Below are 26171 nucleotides of genomic sequence, written 5' to 3'. Positions count from 1 at the left end.
CTTCTTTCAATGAAGAAGGGTTTAAACCAAAGTGGCCAAATACTAGACCTGACCAACATAAAAAAAAAGTATGTGCTTCATATTTAGTATACCATATCTGACATCTAGACAGAAACCATACCCGTATGTACTCGAAGAAAACAAAGGGCAACAGTGGATGAGAGCCTGGGGTACATCAAAATATGTCATTTTTTTTTCTATTCTAAAACTTAAGTGTAGTGCAAGTTATTTCTTAGTAAACAATGCACCAGAAAGCGCATCCACCAGGTATATCGAATTTGAGGTTCAATGAAGAAATAATGATCTCTTAAAGGTTCTGGAAGACCTCAGGCTGAGATGTACCTCCCTCTTTTTTTCTTCGAGGTGACACTCCTTTCCTCAGCCTTTTGGGCACAAAATTTTTTATCAATGTTAGCACCAAGTTAAATGCTAACCATGGTAAGAAGCCATGATTGGAATCTGGGCAGAGCACAACTTTCACTGGGAAGGAAAGAGAAATTGAGCAAAAAAAGAAAGCAGCAGCCAATCCAAGGAGAAAGGAAGATAAGAGTTCTTTCATTGAGTACCTTAGACATTGTGCTAAGCCATAATGAAGATTTTTAGTTTCTGGCTTAGTGGGATGTGTGAATTCACCATTGCAGCTAAGAAATGTGTGTGATTCAGACCACATCAATACACCATGGTTTAAAATTCTGGCTCAGTGTAGGTATGAGCTAAGTTAATATTTTAACTATGATAAAGAAATAAGGAAATGGTATGCATACACAAACTCTACAACACTATAAATATTGCGTTAAAATCCAAGGAAAATAGACTGTGTTATTTTGTCCTTGCTTTGCTTAGAAGCATTTAATCCTTTTTTATAATAATAATAATAATTCTAATCAGTATTTATAAACCTTTAATTTGTAAAAATCTTATGCCTTGTTAGATGGAAAATGAAACATTTTTTTCCTGAGATAAGGACAGGTGAACAGTGTAAAATAAAGAAAGCACAAATCACTTAGGACACAGGAAGGCAATTTTTTTTTTTATGTCTACACTTTCCTTTTTTATTTTTCCCTTATTTATTTTTGCCCTTGAGAGCAAGGGACCTACAATGAGGGGTTTTAAGATGAAAAAGAAAAGAAACAGCAAAAGGAACACTGCATAATTTCAGGAGTATGATCAAGGGAGTTACTCTGGGGGCACATTATTAGGACTGGGAGTTTGCATGATGGATATTAATTTCTGATTTAAAAATAAATTCATTTCACAGTTCACCTATGAACTTAGCAGGAAACTTCAACAATTCATAACTTTGGCACCATGCTTCTAATAATTACCTACCTCAACAAGCTGTATGGCTAAGGGAGTTTGCAATATTCCTTAAGAGTTTCAGGATCAGATATTAAATCAAATGTATGTCAGTTCTAACTTTCTCAATTGCCTAGATACAGTATGTCTGTCCTTCTGAAAAGGTCTGCTCTTTTTCTACCTTTCTAATATTTGTCCTATAGATTGGATTAAATTACAATAAGTAGGATCCTCTCTCAAAACATCACAAAATGAATGGTAGCTTTGCCAGTTTTTGATAGCTGGGTAGTGTTGTTGTTTATTCGTTTAGTCGCTTCCGACTCTTCGTGATTTCATGGACCAGCCCACGCCAGAGCTTCCTGTCGGTCAACACTCCCAGCTCCCCCAGGGACGAGTCCGTCACCTCTAGAATATCATCCATCCACCTTGCCCTTGGTCGGCCCCTCTTCCTTTTGCCCTCCACTCTCCCTAGCATCAGCATCTTCTCCAGGGTGTCCTGTCTTCTCATTATGTGGCCAAAGTATTTCAGTTTTGCCTTTAATATCATTCCCTCAAGTGAGCAGTCTGGCTCTATTTCCTGGAGTATGGACTGGTTTGATCTTCTTGCAATCCAAGGCACTCTCAGAATTTTCCTCCAGCACCACAGTTCAAAAGCATCTATCTTCCTTCTCTCAGCCTTCCTTATGGTCCAGTTCTCGCAGCCATATGTTACTATGGGGAACACCATTGCTTTAACTATGTGGACCTTTGTTGTCAGTGTGATGTCTCTGCTCCTGGCGAAGGTAATGGCAACCCACCCCAGTATTCTTGCCGTGAAAACTAAATGGATCAGCTGGGTAGTATTATTATTTAATTTATGAACTTGGAACTTCTCATCAGCATTTACTGAAGCTCCAAAAATTTTCTGGGACCTTCACCATTTCTGATGAAGAAATTGATGCTTAAAACAAAAGCAACATTGTCTTGAATTGAAGCAGAGTGACTATGAATCCTAAATTATATTTAGTTATTCATTGTCCAAAATGACAACAAAGCAAAGGAAGAGGGGAAGAAGGCAAAAGAAAGTCTGAGTTTATACACTGCACTATGTCGTAGTGAGTTTGGTTTTGACTTACGTTTCCCCAGGTGTAACTTATTCTACAAATCCTAATTAAACAGACAATAGCATGGCAGAATCTCTAACCCAAACACAGAAATTTAAATACAGTATATAGAACATCCATCCAAAAAAGTGAGGAAAATAGAAGACTGTTAATTTATTGCTGTAATGGATAGATATTGGATAGAAGGTTACATGGTAACTAGGCTAGAATTTTTCAGTCAAAGCACAATCAATCACACCTGCTCTTCCAGCACTTTTCTAAGTTCCATTGTCTTGTACTCCAAGCACCAATGCTTCAAGATGATAACCAATCACACTTCCTTTGCTATGTACACTTGAGAGATGCTGTCACACTATAAGCATGCTAGCAGAACACAGTATTCTTACAGAAGAACAGTGCAGATTTACAAGAATAAGGCAACCAACACTTTGCTTGCTATATGTTCTTATCCATCCATCCAATCAGTCATATTTATACGGCTGTCTGTCTCACAAAACATGACTCTTTTTGATTTACCTGAATAAATACAGAAGTCCTCTTTGAAGGATCCCAAAGAAACTCTACTGTATTCAACTGTGTTGGATTTGCTCTGGGATCTATTATACCCACAGACATTGGAATATCTAAAGACAACAAAAATTAGTCACACCTGAGCACAGAAGATAATAGTTGTATATTTAACAGGTCCATTCAAGTCCAAGCAAAATGATGTAACAATTAGTGTCAAGATTGTACAATCAAAATACGATCTGTACCCACAACAAGCAACCATCTTGCTGAATGGGAGGCTACCTAAGAAATTTATGTATAACTAAAGTAATTAAATATGTTGGAACTAGCAGGTTTGACAGAATGTAGGTCGAGGGACAAACTAAAAGCAAAATAATGCGTAAGAAGGGTTTTAGGTAAGTATGATCTCAATGACTGAAAATAATGAATGTGAGATGCTTAGGCTACTAAAAAAAAAGTTTTAGAAATCTATGATAGGCTCTGGTCTTATTGCATGAAATTCACTGAGTTTGCTCTAGGGATGCCTAAAAGACCCTAATTCTGTAACAGAGGACAAGCCTCTTCTGTACAAAACAATGGCTAAAGCTCAGTCATTCCACCTAGCTTCAGTGTAAAGTCATTCACTCATGTATTGTTGAGTTTGGTCATGAATTTGATACTATGTAAGCTCCATCCAGATAGCTGTACTAGTACATACAGAAGATTTTGGAAGTTGCAGAAGACTAGTCTGTATATGAACTTTACAGATAGTCCTTGCTTAATGACCATTTGTTTTGCAATGGTTCGGTGGCGCTAAAACCCAACTTCTGACCATTCCTTGCACATACGACCGTTGCAGCATCCCTGCAGTCATGTGATCATGATTCGGGTGCCTGGCCACTGGTTCGCATTTATGACGGTCACATGTTCGCCAGTTTTGACCTTCCCAGCCGGCTTCCGGCAAGCAAAATCAATGGGGAACTGCATGATTCACTTAACGAATACATGGTTTGCTTAACGGCCGCTGCAAAAATGGTTGTAAAATCAGGTCGGATTCGCTTAACAACCACATCACTTAGCAACCAAAATTCCAGTCCCAATTGTGGTCATTAAGTGAGGCCTACCTGTACATCAGGATTAGCAACCTAGTACCCTTTAGATATTTTGGACTTCTAATTCCTTGACGTAGTCATGTTGACTGGTTCCAATGGGGATCTGAAGGGCAACAGATTACTTAATCCTGCCTTGTATTAAGAAGCACACAGAGCTATGCACCTAAGTAGAATTCTGTGACCTATATGAATGATGTAAGTTTTCATTTATTCATTTTATATTGCTAATCATAGAAGAGTGAAAAGGAATAACCCAGATTTATTAAAATCCCATGTTTTGAACAGCGGAAGGTATCCATGATCTGCTTCCTCCAACTTATCAAGCCTTTCTCACTTTTCAATTCTCTGATTTGCATCTATAAATAAGAACTAGTATTTTTCTTTCTTTTTAAATAGAGAACTTGCAAAGATTCAGCATTTCTAGTATCCAGAGGTGTTGTAAATACATTTTCCTCAAGTCACTCTCAAGTAAAAACAAAAAGCAATTGATTACACATAATGCAACTGTGCCAAAAAAAAAAAAAAAGGAGACAGGGGAAAACTGTTAAGAATTTTAGACAGGTCTTAAGACTTTCACTACAAATACTGGAATCCTTTACTCAGAAATTCAATCCACTTTATTTCCAGGCCAAAAACATAGGATTGCAGCCTTAATTGCTTACCTACACAGGTAGCCCTGGAGTTACGACCATTTGTTCAGCGACCGCTTGAAGTTACAACATGCTGAACAAAGGAACTTATACAACTGGTACTCAAAGTTCCGGCCATTGCAGCGCCCTTGCAGTCACATGAACAAAATTTGGTTGCTTGGCAACCAGCTTGCACTTATAACCAGTTGCAGCATCCTGCAGTCACATCACTGCAATTCACAACCTTTCTTGCCGGCGTCCCCCAAGCAAAGTCAGTGGGAAGCCGGCAAGGAAGGTCGCACGTCGCTGGGTAAGTCTCCCCCAACCCCGGCTTTTCTTCACTCGCACACACCGTGCCCTCCTTCCCCACTTCACCCGCGCACACCCCACACCCTCTTTCCACAGCCTCCCTGTGATTGCACACATGCACGCACGTACCCTGCGCCCTCTTTTCTTGGCCTCCCTGAGATCACACAGAAATACCCCATGTCCTCCCTGCAATCACACGCACCCTGCACCCACTTTCCTCAGCCTCCTTGCCGTTGCACACACATGCACATACATCCCGCGCCCTTTTTCCACAGCCTCCCTGCGATCACAAGCACAACCCACCCTCATTCCCTGGCCTGTCTGAGCTCATGCTGCACTGAGCCCCCTTCCCCAACTTGCATGTGGCCTACATTGGGCCTCCCCCACCCCTCTGAGGTACCTCTGAGCCCCTTACCTGGGACTCCCTCTTCTTCCCGCTTAACAACCTGCACATCTTGGGTTGCAATGACAACTGGGACTGCCTGGATTGCCGTCGCTAAGTGATGCAGTCATGTGACATCGCGCTTTACGACTGCATCGCTTAGCGATGGCAATCCTGGGCCCAGTTGTAGTCATAACTTGAGGACTACCTGTACAGAATACTCTGATGAGTTAGATAATTATGGGAACGCACTAAGGACAAGAGGACACTCTTTCCTAGTTTAAAGCAGCTTTCAATTGATTAATAGTATAGGAATACGAAGCCAAAAAAGACTAAAAAGCTTTCTGACTCTACTAGGAGGGGATTTTATCCACAAGTGGCTAAACAACGCAATCCAAGCAACAAAGCAGCCTGAGCAAAGCACAGGATTGTGACAGAAAATTGTTTAGAGACCAAACTGTTCAAGATGGTCCATCCAAGCAATCAAAAATGTATATTACATGGGAAAATAATATAAGTTCAGGTGATGTAAGCCAAAGAGGAAAACTGCTCTTGAGTAGTTGAGCCAATTGCAATAGAACTTCATTTTAATGTGCACCTTGGTGCGTAGTGGAATGACAATAAAAGTTGATTCTATTCTATTCCATTCTACTCTACCCTATTCCATTTTCCAAAAGCAGTAACGGAAGGTAAGCTGACAAAGAAAATGCTTTCCAAGAGCTGTAACATGATGGTAGCCCTGATTTACTGAAGGCACTCACCAATATCCAGGATCCTGTCCCCTGGCCTGTTCCATCTCCAGCCCTCCAACTGCTGATGCTCTGTGTACTGCAGCCTCCGATCATGGAACACCACTCTAAATATACTCTAAGAAGCAAAAGAACTTCCCACTGATTATAATTAATATGCTGGAATGCAAGTAGGTTTAAAAGAAAAACCATGATTGAGGAGAGAAGATGATTTCGGGGAGCCCCTTCCAACAATACATCCTCACAAGATCCATCTACCATAACACGAATCAATTATATGGATGGAACATATTTAGCTTAGCCTTGGCACACACCCTCCATTCACATCCATGGTGCTATTTATGGCAAGAGACATGCAAAGCCAAGATTTACTCCCCTACTGCACTGCATTCTGAGGTAAAATACTAGAGCAATGTGTGAAAAGGCTCTATGTTTCTTCAAGGATTAGTTCTTCAAATACGCTCATAAATCAACTGCTAAATGTGAGTCAAGGCAAGGCATAAACAGATTCCATTGAAAAGTCTTGCTTTGGAGTGGATGGAGGATTCTATCCAAGACATCTGAATTACGGTTTACTGTACTTCCATAGTTACCTGCCATAATGCAATGTTCCTACTAAGAGATGGACACGCATGTGAACTACTTGGATGTGGCTTGTAGCTCAGCCCCAGCTATGAAAACAAGACAGACTTCCAATAAGGCTAGTTCTCACAGGGGGCATCCCCAAGGCACTGAATACTTCCATGATTCCTAAGCACTCCAGAGGCCGAAGGGCTGGGAAACTATCATTGTTATTCAATAGTAGATGACATCATGAATCCACATTCTACAACAGGGTCCAGGATGTGATAATTCAATGTGCTAGAAAAAGGCCCAGATTTCCCTGTTGTTGTTGTTTTTAAAAGCAGTACTAGAAGAAGCAACCATTAACAATAGACCCAGCATCTATAACAGAGATGGTATATTTGGATGAAGCACACACACACACAAGGAGAAAAATGCTGCGTGTAGTATTCATCTATTGTCACCTGTCTCAGCTACTATTTACCTTTTTCTGTGTGTGCCTTTGAGTCAATCTTGACTCCTGGCAAAGGTTTGGACAAATCCCTGCAGTGTTCTTGACAACATTTTTGGAAGTAGTTTGTCACTGCCTGCTTCCTGGGGCTGAGAAAGGGTGAGTGCCCCAAAGTCCACCGGCTGGCTTTGAGACTACGGCATGACTAAAACTTAATCTCTTGGTTTCCAGTCAGATGCCTTTAACCACTACACCAAATGGCTCTCTTTAATTTACACAGGGAATTACAAAACAGGAACCTTTGAAAAAAATATTTTTTTGCTACAGTAACACTATATATGTTCCCAGAATTTTACATTAATAAATGTATTCAAGTATAAGCAATAGCCAGAGAGCAATAGCTATATATTTTAAAGGGAAGCCACAAATACTTAAGTATTTAAGAAACTGTTTATAGTACACTGAAAATGTTCAGGTATCTTCCCTTCTAGTATGGTTTTTGTCCAGAATATCATTCTGTTTTAGGAAAACAGGTTGGATTAATGTTATAAGTTACAGTACAGAACAATTGCATTAGACTGGATGCTACCTTTGACACAGAATCAGTGATGGGAGTGTCCAGTAACTCCCTCTTATGGAGTAAGATTGGGTCAATTTCAATTTGTAGTCCCTAAGGATGTGGATAGGCTACTTGGAGCAGTGCATTTTGCCAATTGTCCTCTGGATGCTTGACCACTATGACTTATAACTTGTAATGGGAAGGTTATTAAAAATTTTGCCATCCCTCTTAAAAACCCTCTGCAAGTTACTATAGAAACTGTAGCAAGCCGCACATTTACAATCCTGATTCAAGACTATCTACCAAGCTTTTTAGATGATATGTCTTTGGAAGATTCAGTGAAATCCAAAATTCTAAGAGATGCAAATTTCCTCTGCCTTATTTATTAACTGCATTATTTATGCTTCAAGCAGCAAGGACTTCTCATTCATCACTGGCTTATCCACTTAATTTGTCACCCACTCATCTTTCTTTTTTCTCCTCACCAAATTGCCATTACCACCCAGGTTTGCTGGGATGGTGTAAGTGACTGCATCACTTTGCGTAATTTAGTATCATTAATTACCTGGCAAGCATATTTGTGGAAATCTGATTAAGCTCTGTCACATATTTTGGGAGAAGACAGATTATTACATACCTTCACAAGCTTCCCATTTAGTTCAGGCAATTCCCCCATTTTTCTGTTGTCCAGCATTCTGATTTCATAAGACTGACCTGAAGAAGAAAATATATTTGCAGTTACTATAAAAATTAGGATTTACTGTCTCAGCCTGAAAGAAAAAGCAAGCAACTGACAGTCCCCACAGTATATTGGAAACAATGAAAAAAGGGCCATTTTGTGTGAAAGTATATCCGTATCACTATACCCCTTTTCAGAACAGTCCATGTTTCATTAGGTTTGAACTAGATTAAACCAGAAATGACTTGCAATCTGGTGGTCAGTTATGTTACTGCATTAAACTGAGCTGTAACTGAAGTGTATTAAACTAAGAGAAATGTAAACAGAGATATCAGCCAATCTCCCTCTACCTCCTCAGTTATATTGATCCAATTACAAAATACTATTGGTTCATACAGGTGAGTCCCAGGTCATGTTAAATGAATGACACATCTGAAAAAATCTGTGTATAGCTAATATGTCAGTAACATTTTTCATCTACCAGAACTATCACCAACCTTTTCCAAATTAGCTGTATTAGATATGTGAGGAGTGCCAAAAGTTAGCTGAATACAGAAAATATTACATAAATTAAGGTTTATCGAAGTTGAGGTTCTTTTGACAGTAACCAAGGCTATGCTGGCTGAGAGATTATGAGTTGCACACCCTTAGGCAACTGCATGGTTTTGTCAGGTACTTCCAAGCCCGTGAGTCACATCAAATACTCATGCCTGTGATTTCTGTATTCCCAGCTATTTCTTTTTAAAGTTCACTGTAAGGTGCTCTGACAGTTTTACTGGGCAAGGTCATAGAAGAATTTCACTTAAATTAATAAATAACCTAAACTACTGTTTGTTATTTTCCCCTTCCCACTGGACATTTTAACTTTTGTTTACTAACACTGGTTTGAACAGCCAACTTACGCTGATACGTACCCAGAACTATAAAGCAGCCTTTTTCCTACCTAGTATTCTAGGAACAGTAACGTAGCTCACCTTGATTAAGATAGGTGAGAGTTTCATCATGAAGTTTCACAGCAGGGGAAGTGGCAGCACACAATACATACTGAAAGGGCAGAATTTTGTTCTCATTGTCAGGAGGCAAGCTGGATTCTTCTTGCTTAAAGATGGGCAAGGCAAGGACATCACTACAAAACAAATGTGTGATCAGGACAATTATTTCTGTTAGCTTTACTGAAAGCTTTTAAAATTACAATGAGCATCCTTATTTGACAATTAAACAAATCCATGCAGTACATCAGCACATTAAAATAAGAATTTCCTAAGCAGCATAGGAGAACAAAAGGAATGTGTATGCTGTTGCATATCTAAATCAATTTAGCAAGGACAACTTCCATATCAAAAAATCCTTTCAGGAAGGATATATGGGTTTTAAAGTGAAAATAATGTTATTTAGAAATCAAGAAACTGTACTTGCTTTAGACTTGCTAAACTGAAGGATTATCATATTACTAGCCAACTTTAAGGCTCTTTCTTAGACTTCAAAGAGAAGGGTGAGACGTTTGAGTTTGTTATACAACTCTGAGAGCACTCTTCCCCAAGCTGATGAACTCCTTATATATTAGACTTTCAGCTCCCATAACCTCCAGCCAGCATCTGTGGGAGCCTAAGTCTAACATGTCTACAGAAGGCTGACAGATGCAATGGAAGGTAAGCTGGCAATCTACTATCCCCACAAAGGGCAAAGGTGGTTTTATAAGATGACACAACACTTGGATCCAGAGAAGATATTCAAGCAAAGACTCATTCTCTACCTACAGGATTTTAAGCTATGGACCTGTTGAGACTTCATTTCAAATAAACAATAGATTTGACATTGACAACCTCCGTGGAAAAAGTCATCAGTCAAAAGACTTATTTTCATAAGCCAACTAAATGTTGCATATCCATGAACATCCACGCTTTTACTTTGAGTAAGGCACAGCATCTTCGGTGACCTACAACTGATGCCCCAGTGTTGATGCTGCTAGAAAGAGGGAATTTAAAATCCTTGCTACTTTTCAGCAAATTAATGCAAATCACTAGGAATTTGTTAAGACTTACATTTCTTCACCAGAGTAACTTATGGGTGTTTGTGTTCCAAGTGTACTTTGAAGCACTCCCATCAACAATTTCTATACTAGCAGTAGTAAAAGAAATCTCCATTTTTCAAAATGGCACTCTGCCATCTGCCTCTAGAATCCCAGCATAACACTACAATTTGTGGGAAGTGCTCCAGCACCCACTACAAACGGGATCAAGAAAGCACTACCATTTTCACAAACACACATATGAAGAATTTGAACTCAAAAGTAGTTATGTTTACGGATGTTCAAGTTATACAAAAACAATGAAGTGGAAAAAAAGTAAGTGCATAACTGCATATTTAGTGTAAAGATTTCTGGGGCAACTTCCCTCATAAGCTAGAAGTCAATACCCAGGAGTTTGGTCTAGTGGTTAAGGTTCTGGGCTAGAAACCAGGAGACTGGGAGTTCTAGACCCGCCTGAGGCATGAAAGCTGGCTGGGTGTCCTTGGGGCAGTCACTCCCTCTCAGCCCAACTCATCTCACAGGGTTGTTGTTGTGGGGAAAATAGGAGGAGTACTAGGAGTACTAATGTTTCCTAGTATCTTAACGTTCATTTGTTGTTTATTCGTTTAGTCACTTCCGACTCTTCGTGACTTCATGGACCAGCCCACGCCAGAGCTTCCTGTCAGTCGTCAACACCCCCAGCTCCCCCAGGGATGAGTCCGTCACCTCTAGAATATCATCCATCCACCTTGCCCTTGGTCGGCCCCTCTTCCTTTTGCCTTCCACTCTCCCTAGCATCAGCATCTTCTCCAGGGTGTCCTGTCTTCTCATTATGTGGCCAAAGTATTTCAGTTTTGCCTTTAATATCATTCCCTCAAGTGAGCAGTCTGGCTTTATTTCCTGGAGGATAGACTGGTTGGATCTTCTTGCAGTCCAAGGCACTCTCAGAATTTCCCTCCAACACCACAGTTCAAAAGCATCTATCTTCCTTCTCTCAGCCTTCCTTATGGTCCAGCTCTCACAGCCATATGTTACTACGGGGAACACCATTACTTTAACTATGCGGATCTTTGTTGTCAGTGTGATGTCTCTGCTCTTAACTATTTTATCGAGATTTGTCATTGCTCTTCATTAAGCGTCTTCTGATTTCCTGACTGCAGTCAGCATCTGCAGTAATCTTCGCATCTAGAAATACAAAGTCTTTCACTGCTTCTACATTTTCTCCCTCTATTTGCCAGTTATCAATCAAGCTGGTTGCCATAATCTTGGTTTTTTTGAGGTTTAGCTGCAAGCCAGCTTTTGCACTTTCTTCTTTCACCTTCATCATAAGGCTCCTCACTTCCTCTTCGCTTTCAGCCATCATAACGCTCATTAAGAGTTATAATTCTCACGAAACACTCGCCCTTTTTTTCATAAAGTTTTATTAATTTTTCAGAATATAATTAAAACACAAAATACAGAATATAGAACAGATAGAACACAAGTCTAAAAAAGAAACAAGAAAAACTAAAACAGCGCAAGATTAGATAGAAAAACATAAAAGACAGGTGACCTCCAACCTTCTCCAACACAGATATAAAATCACACAAAAGTTAATCTCTTGCTATTAATTAATCATTTAGTAACATTATTTCTCTAAAATCAAACGATTTAATCATCCAAACCCAAAATCACACTCGCCCTTCCTTGTTGGTATGCAAGATGACGTAGCTCATTAACAGACAAAGGCAAGATACCGCTTCTCCGGTCTCTGCCATTCAAGCCTATATACATAAAATAGATATTTTTTCTAGAGTATTTGCTATATTGCTGTTCAAAATGCCCAAATGCTCGAAGTTTCAGATGACACTTATGCTAAGTCTTGATTCAATTACGGTTTACAAAAAAATTACAATGGCTGAGTTCACTCCACATACAAAGCCATTACAGTAAATATGGTCCCTAAGACACGATGGCTGGACCACTCAATATGCTAAACTAGGAGTGGGCAACCTTTAACTTTTTGAGCATAGTAAAGTTCATTTCAGGTAGGACAATGATACTACATAGATAAGGCTGTACCATGCAAATAACCTAGGCCGTTTCTCTTCTTTCTTGGGAACTGAGGTATTTCTTTATTTTGTTCTAACTATGTTAAGCCTTATGTTACAACTTTTTGAAACAGTGGTAAATCAAGTGCATTTGAAGGAAACTTGGAAGTTGTCAAAAGAGGATTCAAGGTCACACACAACTATGAGGCTGCGTGCCACCTGCCCTAATCCAAAGCTAACAAACCACATGTCTCAACCCTTTTACACAGGGATTTAAGGATTGAATCCTGGCTGCCACCTGTATCTCCCCATCTCTTGTACAGATGGAGTGCATCAACCCTGCTATCTTAAAAGGAACCCTGTTTTGAAAAGAAATATTGATTTTCTTGAAGAATGAAGTGACATATCCAATAAACACAACCTAACAGTCTTTCAATAATAAAAAAAAGATATAGTAAACCTCATGACACTTATTTCTGGATGTAGCTGAATTTATATTGGACATCAACCACATCATAGAGTAATAATGATTCCTTTCTACAAATTCTAAATAATTAAGTTAGCAAGAGGCCAGGAAAAATATCAGTACTATATTACACTCTGCTTGACATACATCTTGACTTCACAGAGAAGCATAAATTAGGAATTGTAGCAAAAATTATTTCCACAAAATACATACATTTTATACTCTATTATATATTTTGCTATAGCCAAAGTTGTATGTATGCCTACTAACTATCCCTCCCCTACTCTCAATTTTTTCCTCCACCCCAGATATACAATTATTTTCAAATGTGGATTGAAAATTAAAATAACCTGGTCAGTAATAACTAATACAATACCAGTAAATGTTACCAAATTTTCTATCTGTAAAACCAGTTTCTGTATAGCTCTTTTCCCACCCCAGCCCCTCATGGCAAGCAACAGCAGAATAACTTATAGAAACAGTAAAATTTCCCGGATTATGCAAAATGAGAAGTCAGGTAAAAGTTTCTTTTACGTAATTTATCAGAATCACACAAATAAGCTTTTCTTACTATTTTTTAAATTAATTAATTAATTTTTATTTTTACTGGAAAAGGCAGTTATGCTCAGAATGGTCAGTGGTAAAAGGAAATGAGGCCACCAAAAAACATGGTGGCTAGACACCATCAAAGCCGACACAAGCCACAGCATAAAACAACTAAAAGAAGTCGTACAAGATCAGAAAATGTGGAGAGAGCTGGTCCATATAATCTCCAAGAATTGGACATGATTGAATGGATAGCAGCAGCAGCATCACTATTTTTTTAACATCATGTTTTTTCTGTTAGTGTAGATCAGACAGATGACTGGCTAGGGCTAGGACAAGAATTACAAACGACAGGATATAAATGCTTCAAAGAAATAAAAATAAGTAATCCCACTTGCTGCAAAATAAAATCAATGACACAAAAGTGATTCCCAAGATAATAAAACTTCATGGAAATAAAGTTGAACCTGAGCACATTGATACCCTACTTTTGTCTTGATATGAAGATAGAAGCAAGATTTTGTTCACTGCAGGCCCTTTGTCTTCAAAACCACTTGCTTATCTGTCACTATCCCAATTAGCTGCATTTCTGGAACCTGACCATGCAATCCTACAGTATATGTGTCTTCTCTGAAATGTCCCACTGCTTTTAATGCCACTGATTCCCAGGCCAATGCAGATTGCATTGCCTTGTAAGGATCATTATAATGGTATGCATATCTCCCACAGAATGGAAGAAGAGCTCTAATTACTATTTAAAATGTTATCTGCAGTAAAAAATTACTTTCATATACATTATTTCTCCAACAGAATTATTAGGTTCAACCAACAAAGTGAAAACAAGGTATAGCATGAAACATTACTTTGATAATTTTTCATCAATACATTTAATAGTTCACACATTCACACAATTAATTATTACGAATTCAAGGAATGTTCAACATGTACAAATTGAGTTACCATTAGCAACATGTTAGATATTATATTTTCCAGATGTTAAAAAGTTAATAAAACAATTAACTTCCAGCCCTAAGTCTTTTCCTCCTATTCCTTGATCATGCAAGTTTTAAGCGCATGGAAAATATAGGCAATAAAAGGATGGGAGGACAGAAACTTTATAGCAGGGTTCCCCACATTTATTTATTTTTATTTATTTATTTAAAGGGCTTATATGGCCGCCCATCTTATGAAACACAACTCTGGGTGGCTTGCAGTAATAATAAAAAACAAAAAAGCAGTAAAACCAAAAATCTGGCACCTCAACCAATATTCTCTGGTTCATCTAACAGTACAATCCCTGGGCTCCAATCTCACCCTATTCCAAACCTTGGGGGATAGGGTGAGACCTTTGTGGCTTTCTGAAAGGCTAAAAGGGTGGGAACCGATCAGATCCTAGTGGAAAAAGTATTCCACAGGGCAAATGCTGCTACAGAAAAGGCACACTTCCCAGGCCCATTAGGTGGCAAGATTTAAGGGAAGGGACCTGGAGCGTGCCCACCCAGCTGACCTGCTGGAGCAGGCAGATACCTTCACGGAGAAGCAGTCCTACAAATAACCTGACATAGCATTATGTAGGACTTTGAAGGTGATAACCAGTATCTTTGGACTAGTGGGCCCACTTTGAATTTTGTGAGCATTTTATAGGAACTTTCACTGAATTAATGCCATGGTCACAAAACAACTTATTAGGAGTTCCTAACAAAATATGGAGTTATACTCCCCTATTACTTTTGTTTTCTAAGAATGGCTTCAGCATATATGCAGAGGCCCCAAGTATTCTTGGAAATAAAGAGTATGGTTGAGATTGGTGTTTGCTTTGCAGCATACCAGCTTCCCATTTAATGTTTTAAATTAAAAAAAACTAAAGAAATAAAAATCAGGTAGACATGGAGCCTATGGAACACCATACTTTGGTGTCTCTGGGCCTCAAAAATAAATTCTTTTCGGTGAGTCTTCCCACTTCTTGGAACGTGTTTGTGGCCAGATGGGGACCAAAAGCGTGTGTTTTGATTTAGACACAGACCACCAGAAACTAGCTGTTCCACGCACAGACTGTTTTGCACATCCCTAATATATGCTTCCAGCTTCCATTCAAAATACATGACAAAATCCATTATCTACAGCCAAGCTCTAGAATACAGTTGTATCTATTCAGACTCAGACTCACAGCTTAAGGATTTAAATGAAGCTTTTCTCAAACCCAAATCAAATCTATCTTTACTATCAGCGTATTTTCAAAACCAAATACTTTCCTTACAAAGAGGGTGGGGGGAACCCAATTTATCATGCTCAGTACCACAAAATAATCTATTACAGCAATATAGATCCAGAAGAGAAAACCATTTGTTGTATATAGTTTTCAGAAGTATTTGAGATTTATAACTGATTTTGGACATCAACATTTCCCTTTCATAGGTCTTCGGTGCAGACTTGTTAAGAGACAACCCAAATCTGCTTTGTACTAGTAACAGATCACATCAGAGAAATATAGATATAGGAACCAAATTCTGCAGTAATCCATATATTTTTATTCCTAATAAAAAAAGTTGTCGTTTCATTTCAAATTTAAATTCCAAGATTTTCTGCCGTGTACTCTGTATGTCTTTCCAGTATTTTTGCACTTTTTTACCTGTCCACATGTGATAAAACACTCCTTCTGTTTCTGACATTTCCAACATCTATTGCGGTATGATTTATCTTTGATATTATTGATGGAGTAGTATACCATTTATAAAACATTTTATACCAATTTTCCTTTAGATTATAACTTGGTGTGAATATTACAGATTTAGTCCATAATTCTTCCCATTGTTTTAACAGTTTCTGTTATTTTGCATTCATTTTATCACACAATTTGTTCTGTCTCTGTGCCATGTCTAAGTAAAAGTTTATATATACATCCTAATAGGTGGTGTTGATTTTGTATTAGCATTTCAGATTCTATTATAATAATTTCAGATACTATTATAAATTCAGATATTATTATTATCCCTCCTTCCTTAGGATCTGATCTTATCTTTCTGGCTATTTGTAAATACATCAATCATGGTATATTCCAGCCTTCACTAAGTAATCGCTGTGTTTTTAAATTCGTAGAATCTAAGTGGACCATATCTGCGTATGTAATTACCTTCCCTTTACTGTAGTTGTCTCCAACATGAAAAGCATTTGAAGGAGAAGCTAAGAGTGAAATTGTTGGGTTATTATTCCTTTTGTTCAATTCCATACCTTTATCAGGCTTTGTCTGATAATACGTTCTTTTTTTATCCTCCTTTGTGTCTCTGTACTGTATGAAGTCCATTGACTAAACCAGCTCCTTCCAAAATTGCCATTCTGCTATTTGGAGATTTTATCTACTCTGTTATCCCTGTCAGGCAGCTTGCTTTATAAAACAATTTAAAATTTGGAAAGCAAGGTCACCTCTTTCTTTAGAACCTTGTAGATTTTTTTTTATTTAGGTCTTTTCCCACTCCATATGAATTTACTGGCAGGGTCTTGCCATTCTTGTAAAGTTCTCTCAGAAATTCTAGCTAGTGCCATTTGAAATAGTTTATCTTAGGTAATACATTCATTTTAACAATTGCAATTGATCCTAACCAAGATACAGTCAGAACCAGAAATATTGGAACAAGGATAACTGTTTTGGCATTTGGCCTCTGTACACCACCACACTGAAGTTGAAAGGAAACACACCCAGATGGGAGCAAAGTCAGGATTCTCAGCTGTAATTCAAGAGGTTTGACAAAAGTGGGGCACTAACCATTCAGGAAGTACAGCCAGTGGCATACACACATCCCCATCGTTGGTGGCTCATAAGTAATGGAACAAACCAACATCATTACAAACATAAGGATCACCTTTAATACCTGGATGAGAATCCTTTGCAGTCAATGATGCCTGAAGTCTGGAACCCATGGACATGACCAAATGCTGAATTTCCTCCCTCAAGATGCTTTGCCAGGCCTTTACTGCAGCTGCCTTCAGCTGCTGCTTGTTTGTGGGCCTTTCTGCCTTCAGTGTTGTCTTCAGTAAGTGAAAAGCATGCTCTATTGGGTTGAGATCAGGTGACTGACTTGGCCATTGAAGAACATCCCACTTCTCTGCCTTGAGAAACTCTTGGGTAGCTTTTGCTCTATGTTTTGGGTTATTATCCATCTGCAATATGAAGCGGCATCCTATCAGTTTGGCAGCATTTGGCTGAATCTGAGCAGAAAGTATAGCCCTATACACTTCAGAATTCATCCTGCTGCTTTTATCAGCAGTCAGGTCATCAATAAACACCAGTGACCCAGCTCCATTGGCAGCCATACGTGCTCATGCCATAACACTGTCTCCATCATGTTTGACAGATGATGTGGTATGCTTTGGATCATAAGCTGTTCCTTTCCTTCTCCATACTTTTCTCTTCCCATCATTCTGGTGCCAGTTAATCTTGGTTTCATTAGTCCAAAGAATCTTATTCCAGAACTGGGAAGGTTTTTAGGCGTTTGCTAGAAAAGTCTAATCTGGCCTTTCTGTTCTTGAGCATTACCAGTGGTTTGCACCTTGTTATAAAGCCTCTGTATTTACATTCATAAAGCCATCTCTTTACTGTAGATATTGACAATGACATGCCTACCTCCTCAAGAATGTTCTTGACCTGGCTAGATGTTTTGAAAGGGTTCCTCTTCACCATGAGCAGAATTCGGCTATCATCCACTTTAGTTGTCTTCCGTGGTCTTCCAGGCCTTTTGCTGTTGCTGAGCTTGCCGGTTAATTCCTTCTTTTTCAAGATGTTCCAAACTGTTGTATTGGTCACTCCCAATGTTTTTGCTATCTCTCTGATGGGTTTATTTTGTTTTCTCAGCCTAATGATGGTCTCCTTCACTTGCATGGACACCTCTTTGGACCTCATGTTGAGAGTTCCAGTGAACAGCTACCAAATGCAAATGTAACCCTCAGAACCACCTCCAAGCCTTTTATCTGCTTGATTGGTCATGGGGTGCCCAGGAGACAGGCCACACCTGGCCATGCAGCTGCTTGTCAGCTATTTGTTCCATTACTTATGAGCCACCAACAATGGGGGTGAGTGTATGCCACTGGCTGTACTTCCTGAATGGTTAGTGCCCCACTTTTGTCAAACCCCTTGAATTACAGCTGAGAGTCCTGACTTCACTCCCATCCGGGTGTGTTTCCTTTCAACTTCAGTGTGGTGGTGTACAGAGGCCAAATGCCAAAACAGTTATCCTTGTTCCAATATTTCTGGTCCTGACTGTAGCTTTAGGTCCCTCTACCTTTCAAGATCTTTTTTAATCTCTTGCCATAATTAGACAGTTATTTTGATATATTTCTTCATTGTTTCCTGTCAAATGCAAACCAAGATGTTTTGCTGACAACCAGATTCTTTTTGCAGAAAATTAATTTCTTCCTGTGTTAAAAGTCTTGTAATTATTTTTGTTTTCTGAATATTGATTTTATATCCAGAATATCCTCCATATTTATGGATTACGTTCATATTTTTTTTTGGCCTTGTGTGGTTCCATAATAGTATTACATCATTCACATAACACTTAAGCTTACTGTATATTCCTCTCCACGGATTTTGAGACCTGTTGTCACCTCAGATTTTTTCTGCCAGTATTTCTAACGGGATGATAAATAATAAAGGAGTGGACATCTTTGCCTTGTTCCTTTACTGACTTGAAAATCTGCAGAGAGCACTCCGTTAGCCAAAATCTTTCCTTTTTGCTGTTGATACATACTTTTAACCCAAGCTTGAAATTCTTCTCTGAGATTCATTTTATTCAGTACTGTCAGCATGAACTGCCATCGCAAATTGTCAAAGGCTTTTTCTGCATCTAAGAAAATTAGGGCAGCTTTCTCCTTTTTTACTTTATATGTTCTGTGGTGTTGATTATGAACCTACTGCTGTCCTGTATGTTTCTTTTTGGGATGAAACCAGTTTGGTCAGCGCGTATAATGCCTGAAACACATTTCTACAGTCCATCAGTTAATATTGCAATAAAAATCTTATAATCTACATGCAACAAAAAAATTGGTCTATATGATTGTTGTTTCTCTAGATCATTCCCTTCTTTATAAATTAGTTATATGTGCTTTCCCCCATGATGGTGGCATTATGCTTGTTTTGTTAATTTTATCATATTTTCAATGGTTCTGATAGCTCAATATTATAATGAATTCAAAGAACTATCAGCCCATCTGGGCCTGTTGCTTTTCCCAATTTAATTTGTTTTATTGCTGTTTTTGTTTCTTGAACAGTTATAGATGTGCTTAACATTTGCCTATGTTGACCACTGAATTCTTTGATGACCAACTTTTTGATGTATTTATTTATAGCAGCTTTGTCAATACTGGTCTTGGAGCATAATTCTTTAAAGAAAGCTGCCAATTCTCCTATTTCCGATCTTCAGTGAAACTTTTTTATTTCTGATATTCTTTGTGTTTCTTCTTTTTTCTGAGTTGGTAAGCTAATAATCTCCCTGGTTTATTTGTATGTTTGGCAAATTTTATTTTCTTCTGTAATTCTTCTGTTCCTAATAGATTTAATTGTTCAGTTTCTCACAATTCTTTCATAAATTGTTTGTCTAGGCTGGTTTTATGTTTTTGTTCTAATTCTCTTATTCTTGTAGAACAATACTCATTTTGAAGTCACTGCATTACCTATTAGTTGGCTTCCAGGCCTAACTGAAAGTGTTGGTTATTTCTTCTATAGCTCTATATAACGTGGCACTGAGATAGAGTGGTGCTTAAAAGTTTGTGAACCTTTTTGAATTTTCAATGTTTCTGCATAAATATGACCTAAATGTGATCTGTTCTCCACACAAGTCCTAAAATGAGATTATCTAGTTTTAGGACTTGTGTGGAGAACAGATGTTTTAGATCATATTTATGCAGAAATACTGAAATTTCAAAAGGTTCATAAACTTTTAAGCACTACTGTACTTGATTTTGGACTGTAATTCAGCACATAACACTTCTGAAGAAAAAAAAGAAATGAGTATAGAAGAAAGAAGCCTTTGTTTGTGTGTCTTATGGATGTCTACCTATTCTTGTTGAAGTATTCGGTTGGTATAATGGAGAAAATAAACCTAATCGAACCTAACGAAAATAAACCTAATGGAAGTTGCACTCTTTTCCTCCCCATCTTTTGGACATGACCAGGGTTGAACCATTTCTTTGCCTAATCCTACCAGATCCAAATTGACCCTTCCTGCCCCCAGACAAAGCCTCCTGCAATCCCATCAAACTAAAGAACAGAAGCCTCCTCACCAGCTCACAGTACAGCCCAAAGGCAGCCCCTTACAAGGAAATTGCAACACAGCAATCATTCTATGCTCCATCAATTGATGACCTCAACATTCCATCTCCTTCACAATGAACCTTTCTCACTTCTGCTGCCCTCCCGAAAGGCCCATTTTGCCAAACAAGAGAACTCATCCCAGGTATACTGATAAGGACTGCCTAGCTTCTCCAAATTGGGAAGCAAGCCAGATGCCTAGGACTTCCCACCTTGTAGCCCTCAACTTCTATAAAAATCTTTACTTTTCTATTGTTCAGGGTCCCCCTTTCTTGTAAAGGAAGCAACCAATGATGTAATAAACATGGTTCTTCTCAATGTTGTGCTCCTTCTTCAGACTGAATCCATGAGTTAGTTTTTCAAGGTAGAGTAATACATTTTTAAAGACTCTTTTTTTTTTTTACAATATTAGTCTAAAGGTCAGCATATATACAAATTCTTACCTGAACATATACTGTAACAAAAATCAGACTTTTTCAAAGTCTATGTTCTTCTGGGCAGTTTCATATATATCACATGGCATAAACCAGTTGCACAGGATCTTTTATGGTATTCTGGAAGCAACCTTTTTTTCTCTTAGGTTGCGTGGGTGGGACTTCACCTTTATTTTTCCTGAACTACAGTGCAAGTACATGGCATGAATTATCTAATCAATCATAGTAGATGATGACACTGACCTAAGACTTAACCATGCAGAATGCAATGAACTGTGGGAGGGAACATCAGGCTAACAGGGGCCTAAATCTGCAGCTTATTTTTTGTGGGACAATAATGACTTTAAATAATGGAAAGTATTGTCCAATGCATAAACAGTTTTTGAGAAAGGCACAAATATGCTCAGCCAAAATTAGGAATAAACCAAGAAACATACATTCACATTCACTGATTAAACTATGATTTTAGGGCAATACAGCAAAGTTTGAAATAATGGCTTGTTGTCTTACTGATTTTAGAACTGTAAGCCAGTGTTATCACTGATCTGAAATAAATCATGGTTTATTCAACCAAACATATTATGGCTGAGCACAACATGTGCATCCAACCAATAGAGGTAGTTGGTCTCACAAGTTTTTTTTCTTATTACCAACACACCACCAAGCAAAGGGACATCAGGCTTTGATTCTGCGCAACATATTAGGACACTATTCAATTTTAACACTTTTTAATTTTTATTATATGCTTTTTTCTCCTGTATTTATATGATTTCACTTCCCTTTTCTTCTTTATTGTTACATTTTTAACATTCTATTTCAGTCTGAGATTGTTTTATCAGTGGAAAGAAATAAGAAATTCTATAAATATAAATTCAGTTAACAAAAAGAACTGAGATATGAGGTTTAAATCTGGATATTCCATCATAATCCAAGAACATCTGATCTACCCTCCCTTCTTTAAATAGTTTTGTCCATTCAAACTGATAGTCTGCATGACTGTAGGTTCCTGTTTCCAAAAAAGTTGTCAAAGGAAGCCATATACTAAATAAAATAAAAACTCATTTAATTACACAGCATTTTAATCTAATTATTTATGCAATGAAAGTATGTAGGGAAGAGGTTTGCTTTGTTGAATTTACATGCTCCATAAAACTTTCATGAATACACTCTTTTAAAGCAAGAAAGAGTTTGTTTTATGCAGTATATTAAGAGTACATTAAGACAACTCGAGAAAAGAAGTACAAGAGAACCATTCAAAACTAAGAGAAAATACTAATTATCCAACCAGAATTATTGACCAATCATAATCAATATGTTTAACTACTTCAAATATGAGGCTGAACTAGAATCATGACTGAAGTTCCCAAGTTTATTCATCATATAACATGGCAATTTTTTCAGCCCCTAGAATATTACAAGTCCATACTACAAGAAGCCCTACCATGCCACAAACCCTTTGGCAGGGACAGCTTTGAGGCACACCAGTGAATGCAATGTGCAGCTCACTCACCACTTTAAAAGACATGCAACAATAACTTTCAAAACATCCACCAATTACCACATGGTGCAAATAGGGAACGCCATTCACCGCAGGTTCTATACCTTGTAACCAACCAGATCAGATACCTCACTTAATATAGCAAACAACACATATTTGATCTAACCACACCTCCTCAACATGACACCCATCTTAACATTCCCAGCTCAATCTTTCCAGATACAGCATTTCCCCAACGTGAAAAGCTCCATGAAAAACTGGCAAAATCATTTTCTTTACTTACCTCATACTGTACGCACCAGCACCTAGCTCTTGGCCAATGCCAGAAAGGCTGGCATCAAAATCCTGAACTAGGCCTGACTCGATGACTTCATCCGCTAAGGGCAGCTTCAGAGCCCAAGCCATTTTTGAACACTTTCAGGAGCCGGCTAGCTAGGGAAAGAGAAGCAACTCCTCCAGAATATCCAGAGCACACTAGGATGCCGCCGCCATGCCCACTCCAGAGCCTCCTCTTTAAGATAAAAACAGATATATGCAGAGGGCACGGGAGACCGCTCTTCCTTCACCAAAAGATGCAGTTCCCTTACGTGCACCTGCCTCTTAGAGCGCGGCTTGTAAACAAACCCTACATCTACTTCGTAACCCACCCACCCCCGCTCACTCCTTCTCTCTAAGTTTTTGCAAGGGCTCAGCCTGCTTCCAAGGAGGACGAGGAGTCAGCTTGCTCTCCAATCCCCCTTCTCGAGGATTTACGCGTCTGGTTGTATAGGGGCCCCGGCCAACCGCAAGAGATCCCAAGCAAGCAAGCAAGCCCGCCAGGCCTCTCTTGGCAACTCTCACGCCCAAGTCGGCCACCCGCCGGGCCCTCGGGGATCTTGTCCGGCTCTCCTCAGAGGAGCCACGCATCGACGAGGAGGGCGTCCCACTGATCACCCGTACCACGGACCTCCCTCCCTCCGTCGCCACAGCCAGCGTAGCGCGCGCATCCCAACCCGGCGACCTGGGTTACCAGCCCCGCGGAAGCGCCGGGGCTCCCGAAAGCAGACCCTCCTACTCCTGAGGCCCCGAGCCACCCACGCTTCCGGGCAGCGACACACTATCCCGCCGTCCCCTGCCCCTGCATGCACCTCTTCTGCCCCGGCTCCTCTAGCTCCAGCCCAGCAAACCCCAGCCCAGCACGTCCCGCTCTAAGGAGCGCGGGTACGGCCTTCCTCCACCCCGACAGCCCTGAGCAGCCTAGGCACCTTCGCTCCCCCAGCCCCGAGATCCACTCAACATGGAGGCAGACAGAAAAAGAGGACGCCGCTACATGCAGCAGCCCGGCCGGGCCACCGCGCCGGTCCCCGCCCCCTCCCTCGGCTGCCGAAGCCAATCGGGACTCTCCCTCCCGCCCCCTCCTCCGCTTGACCAATCGGAACATGAGAGTAAAGCACCTTCCCCTGTCTTTCACGCCGAACCAGAGCCTGCGGGGATGAAGTAACGGGGGGGCGGGGCTTAGTGGGGTTCCTTTGGTTTGAAGCCTGGGCAGGGTTGACTGGGAGGGGGCGTTCGTCTGCTCGCTTTTAGAGCCTGGTTGGGTTTAGTCTACGGAAATGTCTACGGACAAACGCTGGCTCTTCGGCTTTGAAACGGAGATGAGCACCGCCCCCTAGAGTCGGACACGACTGGACTTAATGTCAAGGGAAACCTTTACCTTTACTGGGTTTAGTCTGGAGGGTAATAGGCGAGATTGAGGGGCCAGGGGGATCCTGAATTAGCGAAAGTCAATGAAAGCAAACAGACGGAAATGCGTGGGCTGAGGCTATGCGTGTTCAGTGGGGATGGTTCCCTAAGCTTAGCATGTGAGTACGGGGCTTCAAGTATAATGAATCTTCAGTATGTTTAATTACATAATCCAAATAAAGCTCGAAAGCAGTTAGGTGTAGAGCTTAAGGCACCTGGCTAGAAAGGGGGAGACCGGGAGTTCTAGTCCGGCCCTAGACACAAAGCCAGCTGGGTGATCTTGGGCCAGTCCCTCTCTCTGCCCTAGGAAGGAGGCAATGGCACACCACTTCTGAAATCTTGCCAAAAAAACTGCAGGGACTTGTCTAGGCACTTGCCAGGAGTCAAGACTGATTCGAAGCCCCCTCTCCCCAAATATAAGGCGTACTTATCTCGTTCGTATGCTTAAGGCTTATGATTTTAGGCACATCTATTTTAGAGTAAGTCCTACTGAAATTAAGGAGAGCTTTTAGCAAGCAGTATGCATAGGATGGCGGCTCGTCCACTGATGTGTATCTTGCTTGCTTGGTATATACATTGCTTTATTTGATTTGCATCTGAATATTTAAAATGATTATTAAAAAATGAGGGAAAAGTCATATGCTTTTGTGGGGTGCAGTTTTGAGAAGCTCATGCCATAATTGTGTTGTTTAAGGTGCTTGAAGAGCCCTTCCCCATTTGAGCCTAACCACAGCATTGATGCCCTGGTAAAATCTCTGTTCTGCCATATCCCCATGAGGGGCCTTTGTCTCACCCCAGCCTGAGACAGCCTTAGGTCATGTTTGGCTGTTCCAGTGTAAAATTGTATTTTTATGTTTGTTCTGACAACATCCAAGGGCACCCTCAAGATTTATAAAATCTGTTAAGCTTTGTCACCCATTCTTCTGGAGGACAGGTTACTTAAATTACTTGGAATAGAAGAGGATACAGATCAGCAATGGGACAGTGGGTTTCATAACAGAATACCTTTCGGCTGACTAAAGGATGGCTGGAGAGAACTTCAGCTCAGATGTAGGTGTATGATCCAACTGCAGATATAGTTCTGAAGTGTTTCATTGAAAAGTGTTGTGTTTGTGCTATTTTTAGGTTATAGGAAAGTTCTCTCTGGCAGAAAAACAGAAGCCAGTCACACTACTGCGCCTGCAAATTGCAGAGACTATGGCAGCTATGAAACATTCCTCAGTCCCCCCATAAAGCCAGGGACAAAATTTAGAGGGTATGAGCAACCTGGTGGGCATATGTGCCCGTGGGCACCACATTGGCAACCTGCAATTGTGATTTTCTGTGTACTGGACTTTTCTTGCAATTATGGGTCTCTAGATGGGCCCATGTATTAAAATGACTGTATCCACATGGCATGTTAACTAATAGTTAACTGAATCATAATTTTCTGGCTTAATCCACTTTTCTGGATTTGAACACACACTGAACCATAAGCCACCCAGAATCAGTTTGCACAGTACACTAAATTGTGGTTGGTTAGTTTATAGTTCAACATGTCTTAGAAGACTAGACAACGTCCTGGTCCCAACTATGTTTTGAAAGAAAGGCCTAGCTCTATCTACTGAACACACCCCTCGACTTATGCCCAGGCCTTTCCTAACAGCAATGCTGCTTTCAAGTGTGCAAAGCATTTTGCACACATCAGAAAACATTTGCCCTTGCAACAATCCCTTGAGTCAGAATTATTGTCTTCTGTGTTACAGATCAGAGAACCAAAACTGACAGGATTGCTTGCTTGAGGGCATGGAGTTTATGGCAAGACACAGTTCTCAATTTTTATGTTACACCAATTATATTATTACA

The 26171-nt window shown here is 39.8% G+C and overlaps 1 protein-coding gene across 3 annotated transcripts in view; it reads right to left on the bottom strand.

Annotated features, from left to right (window-relative positions):
- TFCP2 (transcription factor CP2) overlaps nucleotides 1–23923 on the bottom strand; it is a 45804-nt gene extending 21881 nt beyond the window's left edge. The window contains exons 1-6 of one of the 3 annotated variants that reach the window (XM_063293775.1): nucleotides 23849–23923; nucleotides 22888–23115; nucleotides 9297–9448; nucleotides 8281–8357; nucleotides 6082–6187; nucleotides 2916–3022 (exon numbers count right to left, since the gene is read on the bottom strand). In XM_063293775.1, coding sequence (XP_063149845.1) covers nucleotides 2916–3022; nucleotides 6082–6187; nucleotides 8281–8357; nucleotides 9297–9448; nucleotides 22888–23009 — 564 coding nt within the window. In that variant the 5' untranslated portion in view covers nucleotides 23010–23115; nucleotides 23849–23923. Of the gene's footprint in view, nucleotides 1–2915; nucleotides 3023–6081; nucleotides 6188–8280; nucleotides 8358–9296; nucleotides 9449–22887; nucleotides 23242–23731 lie in introns of those variants that run through there. The other 2 variants (XM_063293774.1, XM_063293776.1) reach the window with 2 other exon arrangements.
- Between the last annotated feature and the right edge of the window lie 2248 nt (nucleotides 23924–26171).

This window comes from Candoia aspera, chromosome 2, assembly GCF_035149785.1.
Source record: "Candoia aspera isolate rCanAsp1 chromosome 2, rCanAsp1.hap2, whole genome shotgun sequence".
NCBI lineage: Eukaryota > Metazoa > Chordata > Lepidosauria > Squamata > Boidae > Candoia > Candoia aspera.
Note: the sequence above shows the minus strand (reverse complement) of the source record. Positions and strands in the feature narration are given on the sequence as shown.